The 21,228-nt window shown below is 44.3% G+C and overlaps 1 protein-coding gene across 1 annotated transcript in view; it reads right to left on the bottom strand.

The window, feature by feature from the left end:
* Positions 1–3,229: 3,229 nt before the first annotated feature.
* Positions 3,230–21,228, bottom strand: part of lrrc4ba (leucine rich repeat containing 4Ba) — a 38,351-nt gene continuing 20,352 nt past the window's right edge. Inside the window, exons 2-3 of the mRNA XM_061750124.1 lie at positions 8,739–9,247; positions 3,230–6,096 (exon numbers count right to left, since the gene is read on the bottom strand). Of these exons, the coding sequence (XP_061606108.1) occupies positions 4,153–6,096; positions 8,739–8,987 (2,193 nt within the window). The 5' untranslated portion in view covers positions 8,988–9,247 and the 3' untranslated portion in view covers positions 3,230–4,152. The remainder of the gene's footprint in view (positions 6,097–8,738; positions 9,248–21,228) is intronic.

Below are 21,228 nucleotides of genomic sequence, written 5' to 3'. Positions count from 1 at the left end.
GGTGCGTTTGTGGCTCAGCGGGCACGCGCGTTTATTTTTTGAGACAAACGTGTAAATTGCAGCTGTATCTGTATAAATAAATTTCAAACAAACTCCACGCAAACAACGCCGGGATTTGAACCCACGTCCTCAGAACTGCGAGGCAGATGAGCTAACCAATAGTTAATAACCACCACGCTGCTGTCACTAAAACATACATATTGTTTATAAATAAATAAATAAATAGTGCACGTAGATTTAAGACATCGGCGTTATTGAGTTATGTTAAGAAATCTTGCCAAGTCCAATTTTCCTGTTTTCCTGTCATATCATTTTCTTTCAAATAAACAATATATTCCTCATGTCATCACATTTGTTCTTGTTGTTTTCAACCCGTTTTTTTTTTTTTTTGCAGTGAGGAAAACACTGCGCCTGACTGGCTGACCCGCGGGGGCGTAGACAAAAGGCGCGGGAAAAAAAAACCAATCAATACGGGCTGTCCAAGTGGATTTCATGATGGCGTTTTGCAACTGTTTCGTTCTTTCTTGAAGACGAAGAAAAAAAAAACCCCCCAAAAAAACTCAACAGCCAGGAGCATGAGGCGGGATTTAAAAGCTCCCGTTGGCCTTTTGTACGCCTGCTGACCCCGGCCTCAGCAGACCGCTCCATTATCACAACAGCGGCTTACATCAACGCGGCCGGCGGAAGCGTCGTAATTTACACTTCAAAGCCCGAAGAGGCGGCGCGAGCGTTCCCGCCCGAGTTGAGGTGATCTGAGCTGAGGTGGCCGTGAAGAGCAAAACGATTTTCTAAAGCGGCCGGCTCAGCAGGTCCTTTACCAGTCGCGGATTCCTGCGCACAAAAAGCTCCGCTTTTCCAGTTTCAACCGTGACGTCCCAAAGCGGCGGAGAGGGTGGCAGCCATTTCGAAGGGAAAACCGTTTCATCGCCCACGTCGGCCATCTGGAGGAGAAACCCTCGAGAGCTTAATCACGTGACCACTTCCTGATAACTTCATAATTAGGGCCCAAGCACCAGGCAGTGGGGCAAACTCCTTTCGTAGCATCTCCGGTAATGTTTTAAAACTTCAACCAAACACGTTCAGGCAAAAATAGCTGAAACTGGTAAAAGGTGGCGAGCTCGCTGAAAACGGAAGAATCTGCATTAAAGCACTTCATGATGCTGGATGCTCTTTTCTCCTTTTTATGAAAGGTGGCCTAATACACTCGTTTGCCAGCGTATGCTAAGAAGGTGAAAATGTGACTTAAAACATGTGCGCCTCGAAATGTTATAACGATAACATATTGTGTGTGAATAATAGAAACGCTCACACAACAGGTGACAGTTCACATTTCGCGACGCTGCTTTGATGCTTTTTGGCCCACAGTCAATTACTGCAGCGCCACCAGCAGCACGCGAGCCCTGCTGGCATCTGCTGCTATTTTTTTATTTATTTATTTATTTATTTTTGAACGCCAGACGGCTACTTGACATATGTGCGACATCGCCTTTGCCAACCCACTACACGCGTACACGTGCGCGCGCGCGCACTACAGCATCGCAATTATAACAACAAGCGTCACAAGTGCAGCCAAAGCGCGCCACTTCCTGTCATGTGACTTTGTCATGGGAGCCGTCCGAAACCGATGGCCGCACACAAGCGCGCCACCCTGACGCATTGTGGTGAACGGAAAATAAATAATAATAATATAATAATTAATGAAATAAATGCATTTTTAAAGAATTCTATCCCAAAAAAAAAGAAACACTTTTTTTAGTTCTATTTTGGATTTAAAAAAAAAAAAAATACAATTAACAATCACAATGTTTGGAGAAATGCTTTTGGTTGCCAACGTTTTCATGACAAATGAGCCTCCGATGTCTCAAACTGTCACCATGCAAGAAATCACAATTAAAAATATATTTATATTACAAACATATTTTAGTAACACTCCATTTTTTTTAATTTTAAAAATAGCTGCATTTTTTTTAAAATGTGGATGTACGTATATATATACACACTATATATATCATATTTTTTTATCAGAAAATAAATATTGCATTAAAAGGAATAATACAGTTTATTGATTTTTTTTAAAAAACATTTAATTATTGTATTAGCGATAGCAGAAAAATTGAAGTAAATGTTTTGAAGTAAATGTTTTAGCCTGGTTTTTGGATTGCGTAAAAATCAAGTGGTGTTTTTTTTTTCTCATCTCAAAATTTTGTGGCTATTAAAAATAAACGAAAAATAAGTCAAGAATGTATAAAAGTATAACATTTAGAGGCTAAATTATCATTTCAATCAATACTACTTTAAATTACACACATTCATGGCATCCTGATACATTGTGGATAAAAAAAATCTCGCAGACACACGAATGCAAGTTGAGGTGCTAATGTTTGCTGCAGCGTGTGTGTGTGCGTGTGTGTGTGTCTGCATGGTTTCACACGACGGCACTGAAAAATGGCCATCGCCAAAGCCACATCAAAGCAAAACGAACACCGATTGCAGCCAATCAGCAGTTAGCGTGGGCGGGCTTAGGAGTCCTTATGGAGCAAATGGAGACACCTTGACGAGGACTGTCGCAGCAGCAACAGTTGCCATGGAGACCTGATGATGATGATGATGATGATGATGATGGCAGGGGATTAGGGAAGGGGATGGGCAGCCATTGAGGTCGAAATTATGTCCATGTTTATCATCGCAGGACGCACAAAGAAGTCTCTGACACTTAGCGACAAAACTTGACCTGTAACCCAACAGGAAGCCAGCTAGTTTGGTTCTAATCGCCCATTTAGGGCCAATTGCCTCAGTAGTGTTTCCTGGAAAGTTACCAATAACTTGGTTGGTCGCCTACCAAACAACAAATGCTGTCCACAAAATGAAAGAGAAGAAATAATAATAATTTTTTAAAAAAAAACATCAAGAAAATAGCCACTAGAATCCAGCCACCACCATTTAGTGTGCCAGTTTTTTTTTTTATTTCCAAAGTGACCTGGGCTAGAACAGAACATTGTCGGCATAATTAGAACCCGCGGAATCGTCTAATTAGAAGAACAAGAACAAGTAGAGTACTAGAAGAAATATAAGAAAATAACAAAAAACAAGAAAATCAAAATGAAAAAACACTCATCATCAATCAATTATCATCATCGTAATAGTATTTTTTTTAAATTTGAGATCTAGAAGTTTCTACATTTTTTCTTTGACTTGTCCTTTTTTTTTTTTTTTTTTTTTTAGAAATAAATGTTTTTTTTGTTTGTTTTTGTTTGTTTTTGTTTGTTTTTGTCCCACCGACGAGCGCCGCTTACCTTCGTAAAACTGCAGTCAGCGAGTGAAATACTAAAACCTTCCAATCTCGACTGTCCCGCTTCTGATGTCATTTTGTGTCCGCTAAAAAAAGACCCTCAAGAGTACAAAGAAAGAAAAAAAAGAAAAGAAAAAAAAGAGCTAACGCAGTGATAATAACAATGCTAATGCTAACGCTAACAGGTGAATCCAAAGATGGTGATTAGCGAGCAGCCATTTGGGACTATGTACACTGTGAGCTTACAATGCTTATTATTGTTTTTATTATTATTATTATTATTATTATTATTATTATTTATGCTACACAGCACGTCGCCACTGACCCTGTTGGTGTGAGTGCCACGCCCCCTTTCCCCCCCCCCCACACACAAAATGGGCCCGGCTAGAAAAAGAAAATAGATTCACTCGGCAGCCATCTTGAAAGGCGGGCCACAAGGACAATGATTTTTTTTAATTTTTTATATTGTTTAAATATATTCTTCACACGTTCTATGTCGGCGGCTCAGTAAAGATTCTTTATAATTTATTTCTTCCAGTGAAAATATATTTACCGTTTATAGATAATAATATCAAGTACTTTGTTCTTTTTTTTCTCATCTTTTTTTTTTATAGCTCTGGTTTGTCCGTGAAGCCACGTGGAGACACATCCCATCATTCCGACCACCCAGCCGGTCCGTAGAAATAATCCACAAAAGATGCAGCGTTCGATCGGTGGGCTTGACTTGGGACTTTGGCAAAAACTAGAGCTGCTTGTCACCTGAATGTGGGTGGGAGCGTGTGCTCGATGAGGCGGCATCTGTGGACGACCGCCCCCCTACTTCCGCAATGACGGGGGGCAACAGGGGGGTGTAGAAGGTTCCCTCAGATTTGAGTCTCTTGTACGTTCTCCTTGGAGCCACTCTTAAAAAGCAGAGGCTCGTTCTGCCCCTTGGCCATGAGGCCCTTGAGGGAGCTGTGTAGACTCAGCTGAGGCAGCGGGACCGGGGTGGGCAGAGTGCCGCAGGTCCCCAGGCCGCCGCCCATGGAGCTGGGCACCTGGGAACAGGACATGGTCATGTTCTGGGAGCATGGCAGTGGGTTGTTGTTGTTGTTGACGCCCATTCCCAGGCCCACCATGTTGTTGCTGAAGTGGTGAGTCTTGTAGTAGTTGAGGTGCTCCGAGCGGGTCAGGTGGGGCAGGGAGACCACATCCGAGTGGTGCCGCCTCAGGCTCTGGCCGCCCCCGATTCCGCTGCTTTGTGTCAAGGCGCAGCCCCCTGAGATGCCCCCTCCGCCGCCACTCCGGCCGCCGGCCCCTCCGCCCAGCTCGTCCTCCACGTTGATGATCTCGATGGCCCGGGCAGGTCCATGGTGCTTGTGGAGCTGGTGCTGCTTCCTTAGCTTGTAAAAGACCACCAACATCACCGCCGCCATGAAGGTGATGGCCACAAAGCAGCCGATGATGATCTTGGTGGTCTTCATCACATCGTCCAGGCCAGAGAAGCCCGGCTCTGTGATGGGCACAGTGAAGGTGGGCCGGGTGGCACGTGGCGAGGACGACGAGGACCAGTCGATGGACAGCGAGGAGGCCGTAGTCGTGACGCCGTCTGGCCACAGATGCGCCGAGGGGGTAGGTCCTGGTAGGACTCGGATGAAGGTCTCATTGATCGCCACCAGAGCTGATTCTTCTTCTCCTGGAGTCTCCACGGTTTCCACAGTGACTGTAGTGAAGTAGGTGTAGTTGACGCTGACATCGGCAGCAGTGACGTTAAGAACGGCGGTGGCCGTGGTGTTTCCAGCCGCGTTGGTAACCATGCAGGTGTACTGGCCCGTATCTCGCAGGGTGACGTTGGTGAAGTTAAGCGTGCCGTCGTGCAGCACTGAAATCCGCACCCGGTACGAGCCATGGGTCATCAGAGTACCGTTGGGTGTGATCCAGTTGACCGAGGTGGTGGAGGTACTGGTGCGGCACTTGAGCTCAGCTGCCATGCCCTCTGTGACATTGAGGTCAGTGGGCGGCTCCACGATGACAGGTGCGTAGCAGGTGAAGTGGCTCTGGTCCAGCTCACCGATGTATTTGCCTTTGAGGAAGGGGGGCGCATGGCAGCGGGCGCAGCAGGTGGTGTTGCTGGGCACTGTCTCCTTCAGCCACCAACTGAGCCAAAGCACATCGCAGTTGCACACCCACGGATTGTGGTTCAGGTGCACCCGTTCCAGATGGTGCAGCGGCGTGAAAAGGTCGTGGGGTAGCGAGTGTAAGGAATTATGGGACAGGTTGAGCTCCTCTAGGCTCTTCAAATCGTCGAAGGCATTGCGTTCAATGACCGACACCTGCGAGTGCATGAGCCACAGCTTCCGGAGTGAAACCAAACCCTGGAAGGAGCCGGGCCGAATGATCTCCAGCCTGTTCCCAGACAGCTCAAGCTCCTCCAGCCGCACTAGGGCCGTCAACTTGGGAATGTCCTTAAGTCCGCACATGCCCAAGTTCAGGTAACGCAGGTTGACCAGGCCTACGAAGGCGGCATCAGAGATGAAGTCCAGCTTCTTGAGCTCACCCAGGTCAAGCCGGCGCAATGAGGGCACTCGGTGGAAGGCGTAGCCCGGCAGCGTTTCGATGGGGTTGTTGCGCAGCCACAGCTCGCGCAGCTTGCTGAGGTACTCGAAGGCATGCGACGGCACCAGTGTGAGGCGGTTGTCAAAAAGCTCCAGAGTGTTGAGGTTGGGGAGGCCATTGAACGCACCCACTTCGATCTGACGGATCTGGTTCTTGGAGAGCTGGAGGATCTCCAGGTGCCGTAGGTGCTTGAAGGTGTCCGACTTGATGACCTGCAGGGTGACAACAAAGTTACAAAGGTGACAAGGTGGCTGCGAGCGTGTCCCGCATGAGAAACTCCACCGCAAACGGCGCCACGACGGTGGCTGAGCGGGGAGGGGCCGCCATGAGGGGGGTGGGCTTCATGGACATATTGGTGTTGGGTCTGCGCAGCGGCTATCCCGCCACAACAACAGTTTGACTGAATAGCACATACGGTTACATTTCTATAACAGGACGCAGAAAAAGGTCCAAGGAACCGTGCCCAAAATTGGACAGGAAGTTGGCCATTTGGGCTTAAAGCAGCCATTTTGGTTGAATTCCAGGGCTTCTACTTTGACAAGCACCTACTCGGGGAATTCACCCAAATCAACGCCAAATTGCCAAGCTTTTTCGCCGACGCCATCTACTGTGGGCGCAGCATGTCATCAAAGTTTGCTGATCATTTCGAGGATTTGCCATAAACCGGCGTTACAGAAAGGATTGTGTTCCACTTTAGGGGTTTCAGTGTGTGTGTGTTGCCTAATCTCGGTGTGACACACACACTCTGCTGGAATTGAGCCACCTCCGCCTTCAAATGTAGAGCAGGAAGTGGGAGGGAGGCGTTGGGGGCTTGTTGGAGGGGTTGGTGGGGTGTGTGGTAGCGAGGGGGGGTGTGAGCTGTCAAGGCTTCACCGCGAGGGTCCTCAGCTCAGGAAAGAAAAAAATAAGACGGAGAATCTAGGATGCCTTCAGGTGTTAAAACGTTTTTAGATTTTTTAATCATTTCAAGGAGCGCTCCAGGATACGAGCGAGCGAATCGGAATGTATCTGCTCCAAAGGAAAACTAATGTGGTGGTTTTCATTTTTACCCCAGTGAATCTTTGTATCTTTCAATAGTTAGCCCCCGATACTAGTTGGGCAGATGGAATGTGAAATATGGCGAAGAAAAAAGTGTAAAGGACCCATGCCAGAAATTGAACAGGAAGTCAGCCATTTTGGTTTGAAACAGCCATTGGGGCAAATTCCCTAAACAGCGTGCCATGGAAAGAAAAATGTAACCCCCCCCCCCCACCGCCAGTTTCACTGAACAACATGAAAGTGGGTGGACATGTCTCTCGTAACAGGGGGCATGAAAAAGTCCCAAGGACCCTTGCCTGAAAGTCAACAGAAAGTTGGACATTTTGCAGGAATTTCCTCTGTGGTTACCCCTGGATTATTATTATTTTTTTTAAAGTAGCCCCCAACTCCAATTTCCCTGAATAACACAAAATTGGGTGGCAATGTTTTATCATAATAGAACTGTACCAAAAAAAAAAAAGTCTCGTTAGCATTAACCGCAGTCAAAACACAAATTTTGTTGAGCGAGTTACGGTGCCTCCGGAGGAAGAAGGTGGTATTACAAGACCAAGCAGCGCGAGCTTTCGTCGTAAATCGACCATCTTCTTTTTCACTCCGTCGACAGGTTTGTAGTTACATCTTTCATAAACCACAAGTTGGTTTTTAATTGAAATCATCTGCGAGGTTCGCAATCAAGCAAACAAGCAGAAGTGAGGCGTTTGTGAGTCGATACGTAATATAGCAACTCTTAATTGGAACATATCTGATGTTGTTGTTTCTCGCCACCACTCGATAAGCGGCACGTAGATTTCTCCCAGCGGAGCATTTTTCCACACGTGATCGTAAACAAAACACACACAATATACACGACAATAAAAAAAATGTCCTTTAAACGTCATTGGGCCAGTTAGGGATTTTGGGATTAATTTGTCAATGTTCACTTTTTCAAACTGCGCTTGAGATGGGGGAATAGTCGAGAAAGTAAAGCTGGAATAATGGATGAAAGATATTTAAACTGCCAGAGAACTAAGGGAATATTTTATAAAGTTAGAGTGTGGCGCATTTAACGTGGCAGTGGGCTGCCGAGAAATTTGGAACTGTCACTTAGTTGTGTGACAAACGTTAGGATTTCGGACTGTCCCTGAAGGAAACACTCCACTTAATTGAGTATGTACATAACACATTTGGAACAATCACAAAGAATTGTGCAAAAAAAAAAAAAAAAAAAAAGCTATGGTTTCGGACTGTCCCTGAAGGCAACGCCTGATGAGTTAAATGGATTGACAGGTAGACAGAAGGACTGAAGGACAGACAGACAGACAGATAGATGGATACAGAGATTAAACCATTCAGAATGTCGTACTCAATCCATCAGTTGTATGAGGAACACTATTATTTCAGAATGTCCCTGAAGGTAACATCTGACTGGTTAAGATAACGGATTTGATATATTAGATGGATAGCTAGCTTGTTGAGACATACTAAACATTTCAGGACATTTGTGCGAGGAATGCTATAATTTGGGATTGGCCCTGAAGGCATCACCTGACTTCATTCAATAGGTTAGTACGTCGATAGACAGAAAGGCCGACAAATAGATTGATGCAATGATTTTGGACCGTTTCTGAAGAAACCGAGTTTCAGAAACCGAGATGGATTGATAGCTCATCCTCGATTGTCAGTCATACTGGGTCAACGCTACGATTTCAGGGCTGTACCTCAAGGCAACACCTGACTTTAGATATCTCAAGACCGATACATAGATAGACGGAAAGACTCAACATTTGAGGACATTTGCAACATCACTCATGAACGCTAGGATTTGGGCACAGTTCACCTGTATGGCGTTCTCCTGCAGGTTGAGGTATCTGGTGTTGACGGAGATGCTGTCGGGCACGTCGTCCAGGCTCTGACGGGTGCAGATGACGCGGCTGGCCTGGTTGGAGCAGGTGCAGTGGTCTGGGCACGAGGACAACGAGGACGAGGATGAGGTGACCGCCACCACAACCACCGACAGGAAGTACAGCGACGCAAAGAGGAAGGGGGAAAAAGGGCCGGGAAGGCAGGTCAGCGTGGCGATGCGCATGGCAACTGGGTCATGACCCGGCGCTGTGATCTGAAGGTGCGGCCCACGTGTCCGGAAAAACCTCAGGGGATGCCGCCGTGCTCCTTAATCCCGATCCTCCGCTCCTTAATCCCGCATCACGCCTCTGCTGCCTTGGCGCCGCTCCCAATCTCTGCACTTCTTCTCTCGCTTGCCGTGGGAACATAGAGCGGCGCAGATAAGCAGATGTTATTCCCTTTCTGCTTGCCACTCGTTTGGGGAGGACACAAAGCCGGGAGTCACTGAGGAGGAACAACAAAGACGAGAAAAAAAATCGTACATATTATGGAGGTGCTTAACACACACACAAAAATGTGCCCCTAACACACGTTTCACCAAACCACACAAAATTAGGTGGACTTGTCTACCATAACAGGATGCAAGAAAAAGTCTCAAGGACCCATACCAGAAAATGAACAGGAAGTCAGGCATTTTGGTTTGGTCATTTTGGGCAAATTCTTTCGGATGCGCTCCCTGTAAATCCCTGATACCAGTTTCACTGAGGGACATGAAATTGTGTGGACATCCACTATCTGTCATGACACGATGCACAACAAAGTCAAAAGAACCCATACCAAGTCAGCCATTTTGGTTTGAATCAGCAGTTTGGGGCATATTCTTGGTAGAGCCGCTTGGGAAATTTTGAAAAATGACCGCCCAACAACGGCGGTTTCACCGATGGACGTGAAATTGGGCGGACACGTCTGTCATGAAAAAAGTACATATGCCCGAAATAGAACAGGAAATCGGCCATTTTGGTTTGAAGCAGCCTTTCAGTCTTATGCTGGAATGTTTGGGGGAAAAAAAATCAATCAGCCCCCAACACCAGTTTCTACAATAGACATGGAATTCGCAGGACATATCTGTCATAATAACACACACAAAAAGTTAAGAGGACCCATTCGTCAAAGCCATTTTGGGCTTGTACTTTGACAAATTTCAACTGGGGAATTTGTCCAAATGAGACCTGATCGGAAGCGGGCGGGTATCCTAGTCAGATCAGTCATGCTAAATGGCCAATTTTTTATTTTTTTTGGGGCATTGAGCGACGCAGATAAGCAGATGTTATTTCCTTTCTTCCCGACGCTTGTTTGGGGAGCACAAAGCCCGGGAGTCACAGAGGAGGAACAACAAAGATGAAAAGAAGAACGAGAATAAGTAGAGGAAGAAAAGAGTGTATCAAAGCCTTTTCCTTCAACGCCCTAAACAATGCAGACATTTAGCGCTTATCAAAGACAAAGATCTTTTGGAACGACTGTGTCAGACAGATGTAATTATTGGTGGCAGACTTCCACCAAGCCCTAACAATCCGGAAGACAGACTAGCCTGATTGAATGAGGATGTTGGCTGTACAGTACTTTTGGACCCTTTGCAATGGAACTAGTGACAAATTCTAATGTCATCAAACTGAATAGAAATTGAATAGAAATGGAGTGAACTGTATCGAACTGCACCAAAGTGAACCAAATTGAATTGAACTGAGCCATACAGAACGGAACGGAAACCCTGGCAAACTGAAGAGAATTGAAAAAAAGAATGAACAGAAGCCAAAGTGAGCTGAAGAGAAGCAACCAAACTGAAGTGAACTGAAGTAACCTCAATTGCACCAAAGTGAACCAATGTGTACTGATCCAAATTGAACTGAAATCGATTGTACCAACTGAACTGAACAGAACTGTATCCAACCAACACAACCCAAATTTGACTGAACAACAGTAAAGCTAACTGAGCATAACTAAACAAAACTGAAAAGAACTGAACCAAGGTAAACAAACTAAACAGAACTGGACCAAAATAAACCAAAGTTAAAGGAACCATACAAATCCAAAGAGAACTGAATAGAACTGAACACAACAGAACGGAACCAAAGTGAATAGAATTGGCCAGAAATGAACTGAACTCAATCAAAGTGAAACGAGCTACAGAAGTATACCAGACCGAAATGCACAGAACTCAACTGAAGCATCTAAACTAAACCAAACCGAAGAGAACTGAATTGAACTGAACAGAACCTAAGTGAACGGAACCATAGGAAAATGCACAGAGCTCAACTAATCCATCCAAAGTAAACCAAACTGAAGAGACTAGAATTTAGTTTTACTGAACTGAACTGACTCCGGTTTCTCCCACATCCCAAAAACATGCATTGTAGGTTCATTGAAAACTCTACATTTCCCGGAGGTGTGAACGTCAGTGTTAATGGTTGTTTGTTTATATGTGCCCTGTGATTGGTTGGGGACCGGTTCAGGTGTACTCTCGCCTAGAGTCAGCTGGGATAAACTCCAGCACACCCGCGACACCTAGAGAGCATAAGCAGCACGGAAAATTGATGGAAATGGATGGATGGATGAACTGAACTGAGAACAACTTAACAGAACTGCACTGAATTGAACCAAGGTGAACACAACCATAGGGAACCGAAGAGAACTGAAATTAACCAAACCAAGGAGAACTGATTTGAACCGAATAGATCTGAACCAAAATGAACTGAACTGAAGCGCACTGCTTTATAACAAACACATTTTCAATGTCACACTGTACTTCCCAGACCTGAGCAACGACACTGCCAACAAACCTCGATCGCAAAAAGAAGCTAAAATGCTAATTCCCAGCCTCGGGGAGGACCCGAGCCTGTTTGCCGCAGTCTGCGTCAGTGCTAAGAGAACAGCGCTAGCATCCTGAATAGAGATGTAGGCAGGCGGTCTGGCCCTGCATACGCCTCCCTGCAACAGGCACAGACACATTTTATTCAACCGAAGGTTTAATGAAGCCACTTTGACTCAGCCAGGTGAGGAAGGACCGAGGGATTATTAATCTGATGGATGGAGGAGGAGGAGGAGGAAGAGGTGGAAGAAGAGGGAATTATCAACGGTGTAATTGAAGAATAGTCAGCAGCCGCAGAGGAGCAAGAAGGGGGCGAAGATGAAGCGGGAGTGAAAAGATGATGTGGGATAAAGAGATGGTATAAATAGAGATAGAGCTTGAAAGTAGAAGGAGAAGAAGAATTCTGAATATGAATTAAAAGCAGGACGGGGTGACAATGAGAAGTTGAGCGATGGTTGCTCCTAAAGTTGACAGGCGAAGGCGGTTCGGTGGAGCTTTGGTTTGATCAATAATGAAACGCGAAGCTCAGTATTCTTCTCCGTCTTCTGTCAATGCTTAAATATTGTTACGGCCATATCGTATGGTATCGGTACAGTATCGATACGCCAACGTCAGCTATCAAAATTATTGCTACGCACATTTCAAGTACGTTTAATAAAAAGTTTCACTGCAACACTAAAGTATCGATTTCACCATATGGTATCGGTACAGTATCGATACCGAACATCAAGTATCGATACTGTCACTAGGCAGGTTTGATGTTCTCCATTTACAGCCAACACTAGGGTGGGGCAAAATACTGATATCACAAAAGTATATCGTATTGCTAACTGTCAAGGTATGTTATGGATCCAGAAAAATCAGGTATCAATACATTGCTATGCGGCGTTCAACGACGCACACTTTATGACCAGGGCTTGACATGAACTTTTTTGCTCGTGGTTTCCCAGAGATACGAGCCACTCAGCATTTTCCCAAGCCACAATGTTGATGCTGGAGAATTATGTCCACTTGGACCAATTTGTCATCATATGCGTCGCCATGATTTTCCTGATCGCTGCAAACGCACACGTTACACCAAATAAAAATAGCAAAGCCTGGCAGGCCATATCAAATTCAATTTCAACCAAGCCACTAGTTATAAATAGGACGGAATATAACTATTGTGATATATGCTATCGTCTGCTGCGGTACAGTATCAGTATAATACTATTGCTATGCGGCATTCAAGTATTGGCAGTTGAGCACTTAAGTTTGACATGTACTCAGCAACACTTGAGGTGGGGCAAAATATCGATACCGTCATAAATGGAATTAGTACAGTATCGATACGCAACGACATATATATCAATACTATTTTACTGTGGCATTCAATTAGGGGCATTTACACAGTTAATGGAATCTGCATAAGTCAATACAACATTGCGATACACGGTATTGGTGCACTACCAATAAACCAAATCAGAGAACGATACTATCGCTGCGACACCTTAATGACGTTGAAGTCGAACACGTACTGTCAGCACGAGTGATGCGACAAAATATCGTCAGCTACCGCGTTGCTAATGTGTCGAGGTGCAGTATCATCGTCATGTAAAGTATCGATGCTGCTGCTTTGCGGCGTTCAAGTGTGTATGTCATGGCGGGGGGGGGGGACTCGTTAGACTCAAGTCGCGGCTGCTCTCATCATCAAACATCTTCACGGACCCCTCCCCCCACCTGTCACCCCACCCTCCTCTTAATACGTCAATATATATAACCAAGACCAACATAAGCCCCTAACCCCCCGCCCAGTGTCCAGCGGATCTCGAGTAAACGACGCAGTGACCTCGCAGTTTGATGAGACATTAACCCGCTACCATGTCTCACATTAACCCTTTGACACACACGCACGCACGGAGCGCGGCTTCCTCTCCCGGCATGGCTCCGGCTCGCTCTGCATTCAAATGTTCGCCAACAGTTACCATGGTAACCCTATTCAGCCTCCCTCCAGCTGTATCCCATTGCCACCCCACCACCGACCCCACCTTACACCCCCCCCCCCCCCCCCCCCCCCCCCCGGCTCATTAGCAGCCTAAACACAAGCTCGTACAAATGACACGGCCTGAACATCATCGCGGCGACTGCAAATGACGATGTAGTCGTACGTCGAGCGGACGCTGCAGAGACAACATTGGGAGCATGTTACAAGTAGTGGTGGTGGGGTGGGGGCAAAGTCATTGTCTTTATGAGGGCCCACAATTATGGTTGAAGACCCCGACCGGACCATCCGCCAACAACATTCCCCGGACTCCCGGCTGTGGTGTCCTTGAGCAAGACACTGATACCCCAAACTGCTTCCCGTTGTTTATACCTGCTGCAACATATTTACTTGCCCTAACCCTATCTCCTTCTCCTTCTCCTCCTGCCCTAATCTTAGCCTTTATTTTCCATTTGTGGTACTTACCATAACATACTTACCCTGACAATACAGTACTGTTCTCCTAACTCTGAATCATACCCTAACCATTTATACCAGCGCTATTTATTATTTACAATATATAATATTGAGAGAGAAAAGTCAATCATTATATACGTCGAACAATGACACATTAGATATGAGTGCTGTATGGAGCAGTAGTGCTACATCCTGTGAGGGAAGGCCAGGACAAGATAGGACAGGACAAGATAGGACAGGACAAGGACAGGAGAAGAAGCATGCAGGACAAGGGTCGTGAACCCGGCTGTACAACTGAAGTGTGGTGGGAGTGGCTATGTAAATTATAAACATCTAAAGGACGAGAGTGAGTGAGTGAGGGGATACCCAAACAATTAGCATATTCAGGAGTTATTTGTTGGAATAAGTGAGTGGCGAAAAAGTCCCAGAGGTGTGTGTCTGCGGACACATGTAAGTGAATTGACACCATTTCGGATGCACCCCTCCGCCCCAGGAGAGCAAAAGGTCCCCGACCGGCAGTCATTGGCCCTACCCCATGTATCAGTGCCGAATACCACCCCCCCCCCCCCCCCCCCCCCCCACCCAAGACCCACCGCCCCCAGAGATGGGTGCATGTGGTGCATTAAAAGAAATGGGGATGAGTGTGTGTGATGCATACCCGGACCAAGAAACAGCTTTGAAGTACTGAAACCCGGTCCGACACCCGCACCCTCCCGACCCCATACCAGTCCCCCAAGAACCCCCGGATATGTATGTGTGCCCAGATGTGACTAGTGAGAAAAATATTGCAGCTTTGTGACATGACTTTTTCTATATAGTGAGCATATAGAGAAATCGCCTAAAGGTCTCCGATGAAATTGAACATGTGCAATTTCACCGCGACTTGGCTAGTCTTCAGAAGACGTCACAGAGATGTCTCTTCAAATGGCGGAGACTTGAGTTGCCGTCAGGTCGCTAACTAGTCTCCAGGCCAGTGAGATCGACCTTATAGTCAACAAGTCACACACTGTAATTCTTTGACACCAATACTGTACTATTTTCCAATTCGACAGGGCCTCGGTGGTATCTTTAAGCGTTACAGAAAGAGAGCAAAAATGGTGAACACCTGGGGATAGTTTTTTACAGCAAAAAAAAAAAAAAGAAGATGCAATGTTTACGGTTTGTACCCTAGCGCAATGTGGGTTGCCACCCCACTTTGCCCCAGAGGGAAGCTGACTGTCAAGAATTGAAAATACTTAAGATTATTGTCGGGGTTTAAAACAAATCTGTATTTCTTTCGTCATTGGTGCATTTGAGGACACTATGTTAAACTGTGACATTTAGCATAGCATCCAGTGACACAGTGGATTTGATGTTTGTGTGTTGTGAACGGGGAAATGTAGGGACTTCACTTTCCGTTATTCCCAACACGCCCCCTGGCCGACAGACATTCTGCTCAGTAGGGTCGCTCTCTCGCTCGCGCTCTCTCTCTCTCTCTCTCTCTCTCTCTCTCTCTCCTCTTCTCTTTTTTTTCCCTTATTTTAAATTTCAGTGAAATATTCCAGACGTTGCGCGCACGCTTTAGTGCGTTTAGCGCGTGGGCCGTAATGCACGCTGACATATTTCGTATCTTTGGACGCGTGACAGGAATTCCTAATCGCACACAAGCTAAATGTTTAATGGCCAATGTGTCGGCTGGAGGAGGTTAAAAGATGTCTGCACGTGTTTGATCCCGGCCCGAGGATTTGACTTCCTAAAGAGCAAATGCACCTCTAAAGTAGAGGTGACGAGGTCCCCACAAAGCCAGCAGAGATGATAATTTACAGTGTTTAGTCTTTGTTCATGTTTACATGTATCAAATCATATTTGTAAAAATAAATGAATTCCATGTATTTAACTTTTGTCAGAAGTTCGGCCTAAAAAACAATGTCATCAGTCCTAGATATACTTGTTAGCATAGCATACACAGGAAGTCAGCTATCCCATATTCTGCGTTGTCACGTGACGTTCCGCATATAGCGGATTGCATCTGATTGTAATGGGTCGAAATCAAAGCGTATTGCATCACAATTGGAGTAAATCAATTTGTATTGTATTGCACTTGGAATGAATCGTACCGTATTGCATCACAGTTTGAGTAAATTGTATCATATCGGATTACAACGAGTGAATCGTATTGGATTGCAATTAAAGTGAAAGATATCGCATCATAATTGGAAGGAATCGTGTCGTATTGCAACGCAAATGGAGTGAATCAGAACGTACTGTGTAATAATGAATAGTAAATTGTATCGTATTGTGTCATAATTGGAGTGAATTGATTCGCATCAAATGTAGAGTGCATTGTAACCTATCATGATTGGAGTGAATCATGTCATATCGCCTCATAATTGGAGGGAATCAGATCTTATCCTATCAAATTGGAGTGAACTGCATCGTATTGCACCGTAATTAGAATGAATCGCATTGTATCAAAATTGGAGTGAATCATATCGCTCCATAATTGGAGTGAATGATATCACATCAAAACGTTTTTTTTTTTTTTTTTTGATTGAATCAAATTGTATCACATTCTAATTGTAGTGAATTGTGTCAGAAACTTGATGAAACATATGGCATCAAAATTGGAGTGAATGGTATACCATATTTTATCGCACCGTAACTGGAGTGAATCATATTGTATCGTAACTGGAGTGAATTGTTGTGGAATTTAGTTGCATCAAAACTGGAGTGAATCGAAATGCACCTTATTATAATTGGAGTGAATTTTATCGCATTGCATCGTAATTCAACTAAATCGTATCGCATGACAACATAATTGAAGTGAATGGTATTGCACCATAAATAAAGTCAATTGTATTGTATCACATTGTAATTGGAATGCATCATAATTGGAGTGAATTGAATCGTACAGTATCATAATTAGAGTGAATTGTATATCACGATTGGAGTGAACCAAATCGAAATCAAAATTGGAGTGAGCTGTATTGCATTGCACCGTAACTGGAGTGGATCGTATAATATTGCACCATAATAGAAGTATGACTTCAAATTGGAGTGAATCAAACTGTATCACATTACAATTGCGGTGACTTGTGAAGAAACAGGATGTATCGTATCAGGTAGCGTCAAAATTGAAGTAAATCATACCGCATCACATCGCACTGTAATTTGAGTGAATGGTATCGCATTAGAATTGGATTGCATCAAAATCTGTGTGATATTGTATTACAATTGGAGTAAATTGCATTGTTCTTGGAAGAAATGACAACTGAAGTGATTCGAATCGTATTGCATAACAACTGCAGTAAATCCTGTTGCACCCTAATTTGACTGTATCGTGTATTGGAAAGGGAATGAATATTATTGTAATTGTAGCAAATCGTATTGTACCATATTGTATTGCATCGAGAGTAGCTATATATGTATTGTAAAAATATGTTATCATAGCGTCGAGGTGTAACAAGATTCTGTACACATTGTAGCAGCCTCAGTGATGGTGTCCTTCCCACACATTTCTAGATGAACATGCATAGATGTGAATTGTACGAGTGTGAAAAGTGTCAACGTCACTTTGGCTAAATGATGATGAAGCATCGAGACGACGCCGAATCACTTTGACGCTTTGTCTTCTGGACGTGTGAATCACTGGAAAGCACGACAGTGACCGAGCCGCTCTGCTCGTCAGAATGCTTTGCAGGTTAAGCGTTTGTCTTTTTTTTCTTCTTCTTTGCCGCGTCCAGTTGAGCGTGAACGAGGACCCAAATCCGTCAGTCGCGCTCGGATAAGGCGGGAATACCTGGATGATCCTCCTGGGAGCCGACGTGCGGCGAGGCAGAGGTGATAGAAAAGATTGGACAGAAATGACTTCACCCCAACACCGCCCCTTTATTTCACATACATGGTTACAAAACTCTACACCAAAAGGTGGACAGTTTGGAATCCTTGACAATTATGCTACAAAGTCCGAAGAAATCATGGTGGCAGTGTGGCAGGAGAGCAGCGACGTGCTGAAGGTATCGCAACGGCGTGAGTTGTTCCCTCGTGCCCCTGTCTAACAATGGTCTAAGCTCATGAGGGTGGGGCAATAGCAGCACCTGCTTCCTTGTGTAACAACGGTGTAGCTTACAGTGTAGCGAGTGGCGAGGCGACGGTGTGATTTGCTTCCTTGCGTGCCTTTGTAGCAATGGTGTAGTTAGCGGCATACTAACAGTAGGGCTACGGTGCTACTTGCTTCTTTGTGGGGCTATGGTGGTACTTGCTTATCTGTGTACATGGATAGTGACAGCGTAGCTTCCAGCATATCTAGCAGTGGGGGTGAGTGCAGGGAAATCACGAGGCAAAGATGGCACGGAGGCGAGGTGGCGGAGCCGTGTGACTGCGCGGCGGCGACAACAAGGCAACAGCGTCAGTTGCTCCATGCATCCTTGTGTGGCTAGCTTGGTAGCGACCGTGTGACTGCGCGACGGCGACAACAAGGCAACAGCGTCAGTTGCTCCATGCCTCCTTGTGTGGCTAGCGTCGGAGTAGCTAGCAATGGAGTGATGACGTAGCAAGCAGTAGAGTGACTGAGACACTTGGTTCCTTGTGTTCTTAGGAAGTTATGGTGTAGGAACGGTGTAGCAACAGTGTAGCGGCAAGGAAACTGGAGGGAAATGGCGTCAGCGCTTCCAAGTGTCCTTGTGCAGCTAGTGGCGTAGCGATGGGGTAACTAACAATGCAGGAAGATAGGTTTTATTTGATTAGCTTTCAATCAATCAGTCATTAAAAAAAAAACACAACAAAGAATAAAGCTAACCGAAAAGGTATAGAGTGATGCTTCAGCTTATTAGGCCTACACCTTTCTTCTTTACAAAGGAAAAACATACTTCAGCAAGAAAATCTTGAAGGCCATAACACAAACAATTTCAACATCTAAAAGAGCAAAATTAATTAAAAGATTTTAAAATTCATTTTGAAAAAATGTCTGATGCACAAATTTATCAAAACAGTCAAGCTAACGCAACCAAAAGTTTCAATATTTTCACAATTTCGTTTGTTTATGCCTGATTCATATATATTTTTTAGTACTTTAGTTTTAAACTTTCTTAAAAAGTGTAAGTGAACCACACATTTTCAAACCATTCTAATAATCATTCCCCAATTAGCAAGCAGTAGGGTGACTGTGACACAACGATGTCGCTCCTGGCAAGGAAACAGTGGGGCAATAGCGTCAGTTGCTTTCTTGCGTAGCTAGTGGTGTAACGACGGTGTAGCTAGTGATTGAGTGGTGGTGTAGCCAGCAGTGGAGCGACTGCGACACTTGGTTCCTTGTGTTCGTATGCTTCCTTGTGGTGTGTAGCGACACTGTAACAACGGTATAGCTAGCGGCAAGGAAACTGCAGGGCGATGTCATCAGTTGCGCCCTTGTGTCCTTACATAGCCTGAGGGTAGCTAGCATCCGTTTCTGACGTTTACTGTGTAAGAAGGAGCACCAAAAGTGATGGCCTAGACTGGCTAGCTGCTGCACCGTTGTCTCCTGCGCCCAGTCTATGACACATCAGCAGCTGTAATCTGCAACGTGTAAAAAGTCCCCATTAAAGGAGAGTTGAGAGCTACTTCCTTGTGTGTGTGTGTGTGTGCGCGTGTGTGGTGGATCAATGGTGCTATTGATTAAAACGGCGTGATGGAATCCATCATGTCAGAGCGAGTGCGCCGCTAAACGCATTTTAATAAAACGTTAATGGATGGAGTGGATGGATTCAATCAGTGGCTGGCAGCCATGCCACAATACGGTATTGTGACATAATGCTATATATTGTGACTTATTGCCTCATATTGTGATATATGGCCACACATTTTGACTTGGCTCGTAATGGAAGAGAATCATATCTTGATTGGAGAGATTCATAATGTAATTGGAGTGTTTTATATTGTATTGCACCGTATTTGGAGTGAATGGAATGGTACTGCATTAAGGTTGGAGTAAATCACATGATAATTATGGGGAAACAAACCATAATTGGGGTGAATTGTATCGTGTTCTATTTGGAGTGAATCATAATATAATCATAGAGAAACGCACCGTAATTGGAGTGAATCATATTCTAAATACAGAGAAATGCAATGAATTACACTTTTACTGGAGGGAATTATTACCTAATTATAGAGAAATCCACTGTGATTGGAGTGAATCGAATCGCAGTGTAATTGGAGTGAATTCCGAGACTCTATAAATGAAGTGAATCATAGGGTAATTACAGAAAAACACACCCGAATTGTAGTCAATCAAATCGTATTGTAACTGGCGTGAATCATACTGTCATTACAGAGAAATGCTCTGTAACTGGATTGATTCAGATCTCATTGTAATAGAAGTGAATCATATTCCAATAATAGAGTATTTCACCGCAAGAGCAGCGGATCTATTTGCACTGCAAGTGCAATGAATCATATAATTTTTAAAGATAGACAAACTGAAATTGGAGTGAATCGAATCGCATTGTAATTGGAATTAATCTTTTAGTTATTGGAGTGAATCATATTATTTTCTAATTCAAGTGAATCATATGATAATTATACAAATTTGGAATTAATTTAATTACACTGTGATCGGAGTGAATTGTATCGAAATTATAGCGACGCACACCGTTATTGATGTGAATCATATCGAAATTATAGAGAAACACACCCTAATGGTAGTGAATCAAATCGCAACGTGATTAGAAGGAATCATATCATAATTAAAGACTAACACACCATAATTGGAGTTAATCATATCATAATGATAGAGAAATACACCAAAATATGAGTGAACGATATCACAATTATAGAGAAGTGCACCGTAATTGGAGTGCATTGAATCGCATTGTAATTGGAGTGAATCATACTATTACTGGAGGGAATCGTATCGTTATTGCAATTAGAGTGAATCGTAACATAATTATGTTAAAATGCACCAATGGTGTGAATTAAATTGCAGTGTAATCAGAGTAAATCGTATGATATTTATTAAAACGCGACACAATTGGTGTGAATTGAATTGCACTGTAATTGGAGTAAATCATATTGTAATTATAGAGAAACGCACCCTAATTGCAGTGAATCAAAACACAACGTGATTGGATGCAATCATATCGTAATTAAAGACAAACCCACCATAATTGGAGTGAATCAAATTACAATGTAATTGGAATGAATCATATCTTAATTAAAGACAATGGC

This window comes from Phyllopteryx taeniolatus, chromosome 16 (assembly GCF_024500385.1).
Source record: "Phyllopteryx taeniolatus isolate TA_2022b chromosome 16, UOR_Ptae_1.2, whole genome shotgun sequence".
Taxonomy (NCBI): Eukaryota; Metazoa; Chordata; class Actinopteri; order Syngnathiformes; family Syngnathidae; genus Phyllopteryx; species Phyllopteryx taeniolatus.
This window is presented reverse-complemented; position numbering and strand designations above follow the sequence as displayed.